This window comes from Armigeres subalbatus, chromosome 1 (genome assembly GCF_024139115.2).
Source record: "Armigeres subalbatus isolate Guangzhou_Male chromosome 1, GZ_Asu_2, whole genome shotgun sequence".
NCBI lineage: Eukaryota > Metazoa > Arthropoda > Insecta > Diptera > Culicidae > Armigeres > Armigeres subalbatus.
The window spans coordinates 9,570,206-9,580,364 of NC_085139.1; the positions used below are offsets into that span (position 1 = coordinate 9,570,206).

General features: G+C 42.6%; 1 protein-coding gene across 1 annotated transcript; it reads right to left on the reverse strand.

The window, feature by feature from the left end:
• Positions 1-8,766: 8,766 nt before the first annotated feature.
• On the reverse strand, positions 8,767-9,862 carry LOC134208076 (glutathione S-transferase 1-1-like). Its single transcript, XM_062684167.1, has 2 exons — positions 9,632-9,862; positions 8,767-9,576 (listed from the first exon to the last, which is right to left on the reverse strand). The coding sequence occupies exons 1-2, from the start codon at positions 9,770-9,772 to the stop codon at positions 9,052-9,054; spliced, it is 666 nt and encodes a 221-aa protein (XP_062540151.1). The 5' UTR covers positions 9,773-9,862; the 3' UTR covers positions 8,767-9,051.
• Positions 9,863-10,159: the final 297 nt, after the last annotated feature.

The window sequence follows — 10,159 nt, forward strand, 5'->3', positions numbered from 1 at the left end:
CCCAGCAGATGAGTAACGGAATGCTGTATCACGTCACATATACCTAAGGTGGCAGCCCCATCAGCGCGATGTAGGTAACGCGACTCCGGCAAGGTAGCTTACTGATGCCTCTCAAATACCACGAAAAATGGAGATAGAAAAAAAAGAGAAAATTATTTTTGGCAACCGAGCCGGCTACGAAATAAGGACTATGATTGGAAACTCGGTACCTGGAATGTCAGGACCCTAAATTAACCTGGTCGAGTGAGCCTTCTGGCTCGTGAACTGCAGAAGGTTGGAGTGAACGTGGCCGCTATTCAAGAAGTCCGATGGCCCAGATCCTGAGAACGTGAATTCCGAGCTGTGGACCCCACGACCAACACTGCATTCAAATATAACATCTATCACAGCGGCGGCGGAAAAGCAGAGCATGGAGTTGGTTTTGTAGTGATGGGCAAGCAGATGAAGCGAGTGATGCGGTGGAAACCCATTAGCGAACGAATCTGTGTGTTGAGGATACGGGGCAAATTCTTCAATTACAGCCTAATCAACGTTTACCCACCGACGACGTGAAAGACACGTTTTATGAATGTCTTGATAAAGCCTATCGAGAGTGCCGAAAGCATGACGTGAAAATTGTTATCGGAGACGCTAACGCTCAGGTCGGTAGAGAGGACTTTTTCCGTCCCATAATTGGTAGGGAGAGCCTTCACTCCGCTACCAATGACAACGGCCTACGGCTAGTAAATTTCGCTGCTGCCAGAGGGATGGCCATCAGTAGCACCTACTTTGCACGAAAGAATATCCGAAAGCACACCTGGAGACAACCAAATGGTGAAACTTGCAATCAGATAGACCATGTTCTGGTGGATGGGCGCGATTTCTCGGATTATCGATGTGCGGACATTTAGATGTCCGAACATTGACTCTGATAACTACCTCGTTGTCAGTAAATTTCGATCACGGTTGTCAACTGTATCCAACGAAAGATCACAGTGAACGATGCGTTAGAATATCCAGCGATTGTCGGCGGAAGGAGTATCGGATGAGTACTGCCAGAAGCGTAATCAACCTTAGCGACAACATCAACGATCTATGGGAGTCGATCCATGGGGCAGTGAGCACAACAGCACGAGAAGTGGTAGGCACTGCTAAGAGGCGACCCAGGACGGGTTGGTTCGATGTGGAGAATCACAGAGTGACAGACGAGAAGCACGTTGCCAGAAGCCGGATGTTGGTGTCGTGTACCCGATCGAATACAGATCGGTACAAGGAAGCAAGAGCAGCCGAAAAACGAACCCACCGCAGGAAGAAGAAAGAGTATGAAGAACAAGTGATTAGCGAGGCGCAGGAAAAAATGGAGCAGAATGATATGTGGAGGTTTTATGAGACTGTTAATGGCGTGCGAAGAAAGACAGCGCCATCTCCCGTCATGTGCAACGACCAAGAAGGGAATTTGCTGACAGATAAAACCGAAGTGGCAGCCAGGTGGAAGCAACACTTCGACACTTTGTTGAATAGTTGAAGTGACGGTGCATCGATGAACATAATAAAATATTAGCGACGATGGACAAGCTGTTGTGTCGCCTACACTAGATGAGGTTAAAAAAGCTATTGAAGAGCTGAAAAACAATAAGTCTGCAGGGAAGGACCAGCTTCCGGCTGAACTGCTCAAACATGGCAGTGAGCAGCTTTATGAAGTTCTGCACCATATTATGTCAAAAATATGGGAAGAAGAGGAAATGCCTGCTAGCTGGTTGGACGACCTCATTTGCTCTCTCGTTAAGAAAGGGAACAGACTGGAGTGCGCCAATTACCGAGGAATAACCCTCCTTAATTCGGCGTGCAAAAGTATGTCCCGTATTCTGTTCAACAGGTTGAGACCGCTTGAAGAGTCCTTCGTCGGCGAATACCAAGCAGGTTTTCGTGAGGGCCGATCAACGATGGATCAAATGTTTGCCCTGAGACAAATCCTTGATAAATTCCGGGAGCACAACTTGCAGACACATCATCTGTTTATTGATTTCAAGGCGGCGTACGATTCAGTGAAACGGAATGAATTATGGCAAATTATGCTTGAACATGGTTTTCCGGCCAAACTGATACGGCTGATTCGTTTAACGTTGGACGGATCGAAATCAAGAAGGTATAAGGGTTGTGGATGAAATATCGACGTCATTTGTTACCTTAGATGGATTAAAGCAGGGTGATGCACTCTCAAACCTACTGTTCAATATAGCGCTCGAGGGAGCGATTGGGAAAGCTGGTGTGCAAAGAAGCGGTACCATTATCACAAGATCGCATATGCTCCTGGGATTTGCGGACGATATCGATATTATCGGAATTGATCGCCGTGCCGTGGAAGAGTGGTGGTGGTAGCGAAATGGTGCTGGATGGTGAAGTGGTAGAAGAATTTGTGTATCTTGGAACATTAGTGACGTGCGATAATGATGTTACGAGCGAGGTGAAAAGGCGTATTGCAGCTGCAAATAGGGTTTATTGCGGCCTTCGTAGCCAGCTTAAGTCCCGTAGTCTGCAAACGAAGAGAAAATTCGCGCTGTATACTACTCTGATTTTTCGGGTGGCTTTATACGGCCATGAAACATTTAATGTCCATGGCTGATCGGAGAGCTTTTGGAGTGTTTGAGCATAAGGTGCAGGACAATTCTCGGCGGTAAACAGGATAACGGTATCACGAATTGTACCGGGTGTATAAAGGGCTGGATATTATTAAACTTATTCAACACGGCAAACTACGGTGGGCCGGTCACGTTGTTCGTATGCCGCAAGAACGTCAAGTGGAGGTAATATTTAGTAGAGAAACCGGAAGAGGCCGCAGGCTTCGTGGAAGGCCGCGTACACGATGGATTTTTGCAGTTGAAGAGGACATGAGGGCGCTCAATGTCCAGGGCGACTGGAAGCGATTGGCCCAGGATCGAGTCCAGTGGAAAAGGATACTCCATTCGGCGTAGGTTTATCGAAGAGCTGTAGCCCATCAAGTATCAAGTAAGTATCTGGTACGTGATTGCCCAGCAGATAGCGAGGTGGAAATTGCTGCGGTGATCGAAATGCATCTAAAGATGGTCGAGACAAAGTAGTAGACCGAAACGTCACGCAGGAAAACAAATGGCGTATAGTTATTGTTCTACGAAAAATATCAATAAATCGACCCCATATCACCTCAATTTGTTGAGCTGAGTCGATTGGTAAATCCGGGTGAGATGCCACACCTTTTTAAAAATCGACATTTCTTCCAAACAAACCGTTAAATTGAAGAAGAAGAAGTCATTTGCGAAACAAAAACAAAATCTGACTGTACTATTTACGATACAAAAAAAGTCAAATCCGGGTGAGATGCCACACCTCGGAGGGAGATGCCGCACGTGGGAAATGTTTGAGAAATGGGATTAGAAATTTGTTTTTGCGATAAACGATATTTTTCAGCAAAGCATAATCATTTGTATTTGTATTTCAACCCAAAAACAAACAAATTCGTGAAAAATTTCTCATTTCTACTGTGTAACAATACACAGTCGAGGATATTTGTCTTTAACCTTTGTATCCCCAACCTCTTTTGTGCATCAAAATTTTGGGGATGTTTTTGCTCTAATTCATTCGATTGGACATGTCGGTCCACCGGTTCCGGATTTATACGGAATCCCAGTGGGGTCTGTCGGGTGGCCATATCGGACATTTTTGACTTTTATGTTTGTTATTCGTACCAACATCGTCTTTTTATACCCGTATCGTGAAGAAAATTTGTTTGCGATGCTACTAAACGAATTTGGAAGCACGATGGCCACACTGGAACCGGTTCCGGGGCTCTAATTGGGGACATATATCAGATTGCTTCGAAATGTATCATCAGGCATATCAATCATCGGCATTTTTTGGTGAAAGTTGTTTTGAAATATCGCCGTAGAAATTTCTCCGGAAGTTCCCCCAGGTATTCCTCCGGAAGTTCCTCTAGCATATAGATAGTAGAATCTATAGATGAGCGAAAGCATGGCTGAGTCGATTTTTTTGCCCGTGCACACGCGCATATGACGTCACAGCCCTTAACGTTTCGATTGAAATCGTGACGTCATGCTCGTTTGGAGACACGTTTGACAGTTCGTTTGGAGACAGTGGATTTATCTTCGCTCATCTATATATTCCACTATCTATACTCTAGCAGAAATCGCTCTCGAAAGATAACGAACAACGATAAAAGAAAGGCAAAAACCTCTTCGAATCATAACAAGCCATGAAAACAAAACTATCGCACTTGTATACAAGTTGAAAAAAAAAAACTTATTCGAATAGGCGGCCCCCACCGATGGGGTTTGATAAAACGCTTTGTTCTCGCTCATTTCAAGTTAGGGGCCAAATATTTTCAAACAGATGAATTCCTCCGGAAATTCCTCCAGGAATTTCATCCAGGAATTCCTCCGGAAGTTCATCCAGGAATTCCTCCAGAAGTTCATTCAGGAATTCCTGCGGACAAATTCCTGGAGGAGTTTCCAAAGGAATCCTGAAGGAACTTCCGGAAGAATTACTGAAAGAACTGCCGATAGAATTCTTGAAGAAACTTCCGAAGGAATCCCTAAGGTAACTTCCAGAGGAATTCCTTCCTTGGGAATTCCTGAAGAATTTCGGAGGAATTGCTGAAACAATTTTCTGAAGAATTTCTGAAGGATCATCCGAAGAAATTTCTGAAGGATCTTCCGAAGGTAATCCTGAACGAACTTCCGAAGGTATTACTGAAGGAACTTCAGGAGGATTTCCTGGAGGAACTTCCAGAGGAATTCCTGGAGGACCTTCCGGAGGAATTCCTGGAGGACCTTCCGGAGGAATTTCTAGAGGAACTTCCGGAGGAATTCCTGGAGGAGTTTCCGGAGGAATTCCTGGAGGAGTTTCCGGAGGAATTCCTGGAGGAATTTCCGGAAAATATTCCTGGAGGAATTACCGGAAAAATTCCTGGAGGAATTTCCGGAAAAATTTCTGGAGGAATTTCCGGAAAAAATCCTGGAGGAATTTCCGGAAGAATTCCTGGAGGAATTGCCGGAGAAATTTCTGGAGGAATTTCCGGAAGAATTCTTGGAGAAATTTCTGGAGGAATTTCCGGAATAATTTCCGGAGAAATTCCTGGAGGAACTTCCGGAGGAATTCCTGAGGAATTTCCGGAGGAATTCCTGGAGGAATTTTTGGAGAAATTCCAGGACGAACCTCCGGAGGAATTTCTGGAGGAGTTTCCGGAGGAATTCCTGGAGAAATTTCCGGAGGAATACCTGGAGGAACTTCCGGAGGAATTCCTGGAGGAACTTCCGGAGGAATTCCTGGAGGAACTTCCGGAAAAATTCCTGGAGGAGCTTCCGGGGGAATTCCTGGAGGAATTGATGGAAGAACTTTCGAAGGAATTCCTGGAGGATCTTCAAAAGGAATTCCTCGAGGATTTTCGAAGGAATTCTTGGAGGATCTTCCGAAGGTATTCCTAGAGGAACTTCCGGAGAAATTTTTGGTGGAACTTCCGAAGGAATTCTCGCTGAATCTTCCTAAGTAATTCGCGGTGGAACTTCCGGAGCAATACCTATGGGACCTTCCGTAGAAATTTCTACGGCGATACACCGCATCCACCGGTCGCCAACGGTGTTTCGGTACCACAGAATTCCGTGAAGAACTTTCGGAGGAACTTCGCAATACAGTAAATTACTTTACTGCTAGAAACTTGAAGAGCCAAGAGCTGCCATTTCCCTGATCCTTATTCAACAGCGCTGTTTGTACCTGTCGGTGGATTTCCAAACTCTCAGCTACATCGATGGAAACTCGGAAACAGGTACAAACAGCGCTGTTCAATAAGGATCAGGAAAATGGCAGCTCTTGGCTCTTCAATTTTCTACCTAAGCAATAAAGTAATTTACTGTATAGGTAAATAAAGTAGGCAAATAAGATTAGATTAGGTACCTAGCGTAGTATAAATAGTGTAAGTTGCGATTGTTTTCTTCAAGTCGAGTCAAGTACGAGACACTGAAGACGACCACACAGTTGTGGTCGAAATACGTATCTGCAAAGATAACGAAAATTAACTAGTGGAATTAAATGGAGAGTACTTAATTCGTCTTAGACGGTTGAATACATTCCACTAAAAGAGCTTTATATATTTTTCTTCCGGAGGAATTCCTGGAGGAACTGGAGGACAGGGTTTCAATCCAAATGAGAATGAGCAAATCTCTCACTTATCATGTCTGTATATACTCTCGATAGGTGGCATACCGCGAGAGAAGTTTTTCGGTAGCTGTTACGATAATGAACTGATTCGGGGTGCTACAACCCATGATTTATCTATTTTGTTTTTTTTTTAAACCCCAATTTCGGGGGGCACCGGTTCTGATGATGCATTTCTTTTTGTTTTGCACATCTGTGCGAAACTATATGGTCTCCAACTTGAAATGAGCGAGAACAAAGCGTTTTATCTAACCCCATCGGTGAGGGCCGCCTATCCGAATAAGTTTTTTTTTTCAACTTGTATACAAGTGCGATAGTTTTGTTTTAATGGCTTGTTATGATTCGAAGAGGTTTTTGCCTTTCTTTTATCGTTGTTCGTTATCTTTCGAGAGCGATTTCTGCTAGAGGAACTTCCGGAGGAATACCTGGGGGAACTTCCGGAGAAATTTCTACGGCGATATACCGCCAACGGTGTGACGCCACCACCTATTTTTTTTTATCACGCCGTCGCCGATTAAATTTCATTCGGCGCACAGGTCTACCCCGGAACTGGCCAGAAGCAAAATCAAGATCTAAAAAATGTTATCCTACATTTTTGTCATGGTGAATCATGAAGTTTGATTTGTCGCATGCTGTTTTTCCCAAAAACCGGATTCAAGTCTTCCACAGGGTCTTCGGGATTGGTTCCAGGTGTCCCGGGATGTTTGGATCAACTGGATCTAAAGGATCAAAATTGATAGTAGAAATCTAAATCTAATTTCAAAACAACTTTCACCAAAAAATGCCGATGATTGATATGCCTCATGATACATTTCGAAGCAATCTGATATATGTCCCCAGTTAGAGCCCCGGAACCGGTTCCAGTGTGGCCATCGTGCTTCCAAATTCGTTTAGAAGCATCGCAAACAAATTTTCTTCACGATACGGGTATAAAAAGGCGATATTGGTACGAATAACAAACATAAAAGTCAAAAATGTCCGATATGGCCACCCGACAGACCCCACTGGGATTCCGTATAAATCCGGAACCGGTGGACCGACATGTCCAATCGATCGATCCTCTGAAACTATGATTATTTCCGGTTCATGTCTGAAAATTTCAAACAAATCGGTCAAAAATTGAATGAATTAGAGCAAAACCATCCCCCAAAATTTTGATGCACAAAAGAGGTTGGGGATGCAAAGGTTAATTTTTGTAATTTGTAATTTTATTCATTCAGTTTTACGTGATCCTGTAGGTACAGACCTTATTTTCAGGGCAAGGAAATTAATATTATTTTATTGTATAGTTTTTCTCCCACAATCAATTACAAAAATCGTAAAAAAAAACTAAACTTTATTTATGTGCTTTTTTAAGGTCAAAAATTGCACATATTGCCTTTTCTATATTTACGACCTTGTTTCAACTTGTCTAACATTTAAGGATGGCCTAATATTCTTCGAAGCAATGTTTTTTTTTCATTCCTGGTTTTCTTTCGTAGTGTATATGCTCTTTTATTTAATATCATGTACCCATATTAATATCACGAAAACGAAGGATTGGGGCGCAAATTGAAATGTTTCATATTATTGTTATGTTTTCAGTAATGAGCTTGATAGTAATAAATAACGACAGAGTTTAATCGAAATAGTTCCCTGTGCAAATATCTTTAATTTTGGAGCATGTTATTAAGAAAGGAAAAACTATCCTACGACGTCTGAAAATTCTGGGCAGATTTCTCCTCCTAATCCCTGCAATATCTTGTTCTTCGTATTTCACATGATTTTCCCACTTAAAAATAATATCTCATTAATGCGCTGACAGTAGGTAAGTGCAGCACATCACCCTGATTTTTTCGCGGCATCTATACCGATTTTACTAAAAACGTAAACTGCTTAAAACCATAACCTACAAGCGTTTTAGAGGATACAAATAATAAAATAAACATGTGGGTTCGTGAAATTTTTCGCGAAACCGTATGAAAAGTCTTTATTAAAAATAGCATTATAAATTATACAGCCTCCGCGGCCCAAATTAAAGTGAGTAACAGTCATATTACTTTTTTGGCTGATAAGAATGAGCAGTCATCTACGTTTTTGTTTTCGCTACAAAAGACACCCTCTCACATACATTTGCGCCAATAAATCAAGTCTGTTCTACCAGATCTCTGAAGTGCGGCATCTCACCCGGATTTACCCTATAACCACTATAACACTATGGGTCTCCAAGTCATCTATCCAAAGTTTGGTTATGGATCGATCATGTAGCCTTTACGTATACTTAGTATACGAGAAAGGCAAAAACAACGAAAAGCTTTAACAAGGGGATTGACGTACATATAAGAATATAAAATACGCTTCTCCATTTTTAAGAGGATTACAAAATTCCTGGAATAAAAACATCAATCAAACATAAGCTAAAACGAAATTCTATTTTTACTAAAACAAATAGAAAATAAAAAGAACGCTTTCCAACATGTCTGACTTCTCTATTGATATTAGTCATTCAGATATTCATTACGCAAATTCACTAAGTCTGGTCAATCACGGAGTAGCAATTAGAGATATGGCAGATAGTATAAGAAATTACATCAACAAAAAATGTTCAAATTTGTGATTGCTCACATGATTTATTTGTTTTTAATCTTTGATAAAAAAAAACAAAACAGCTATTTTTCCTCAGTAGGGGCGAGACCCCCCTGATGGATACCCCGCTAAGCTTCTAACACTTATGTCTATCTATGTGTATGAAGCCCCCATCCACATAAAGAGATGTGTGATTCCAACTAGCCGTGAGCAGAACGTAAAACAAATAAACACTTCTCAGTACTCGGGGGATTTTACTCCGATCAAGGTGGGCGTACATCCGCCAATATCTATGTTGCTGTGTCACTCTTCGGCTGCCGCTTTTTTGGCTGCATCGTAGAATGGTTTCATTTGTTGCGCACCCTGCACGCAAACTTCCTCGTGTCCGACCACTTCCTCGCTGAGTTGCGCATACCAGCGCTCAATGTTGGCATACTTGGAGAAATCGATCTCGGCGGCAACCTTCATCGCGGTGACCGTTGCCAGCACGGTGTAGTCCGCCACCGTAATCTTATCGCCGGCGACGTAGGTGCTCTTACCAAGGTAGATTTCCAGAAAATCGAACGCTTCTTCCAATTGTTTTAGCTTTTCTTCGCTGAACTTTTGGTTCTGGAATATTACCGGCAAGTAGTAATCGGCGAATCGTTTGAACAGCGTCCCCATGTCAAAATACAACCGTTGATTGACAACGGCTCGCTTTTTCGGGTCACGCGGGTAAAGCTTGTCGTTTTTGCCGTATTTCTCGCAGAGGTAGACCAAAATGGCACGCGATTCCCACAGGACGAAATCGTTATCCACCAGAGTCGGGATGGTATGCTGTGGGTTGAGCTGTCGAAAGAAAATTGTGCAATTAGATGTCTTAAGATGTGGCGGTTTCACTTACCTTCAAGAACTCCGGCTTCATGTGCTCCCCCTTCATCAAGTCTACGTGGACCAGGTTGATGTGAAGATTCATGGCCTTGGCCAGCAAGCGGATCGATTGACATGGTGCCGATAGCGGCATGTAGTACAGGTCTAAGGCCATTTTAACTAGGTAAAAATTATTGAGTATCCTCTAATGATTCCTGCCCGGTGACAATCGAAATCACGACTCGACTAACTTCCCAGCTAAGTGTTGGGGGAAGTTAACAAATATGCGAACGCGATAAGATTACTCATTCGGAAAAGGGGAAGCCGCTGTGGCCTGAATTGGTTTGGTAGTATGAAGGTTTCGTAACTCATATGAACATAGGTTAGATGATTAGAAGATAATGTATTTATTGCTTTTTTTTTGTTTCATAGAGTTGCATGAAAGATTTTGATTCGATATCATTTGATTTCATCGTGTTCTATTTTCCAAACGTATAAGGGTTTACATTGGAGAAATTACGGCTTAAAACGATTCTACTCTCTTTTTTGACAAGAGGCCGAT

Bases quoted from the DNA above. Each gene is read 5' to 3' on its own strand.
- LOC134208076 (XM_062684167.1), bottom strand. From the start codon at position 9,772: ATGGCCTTAGACCTGTACTACATGCCGCTATCGGCACCATGTCAATCG. The intron at 9,577-9,631 runs GTAAGTGAAACC...TTCTTTCGACAG, and splicing joins TGAAGCCGGAGTTCTTGAAG to CTCAACCCACAGCATACCAT.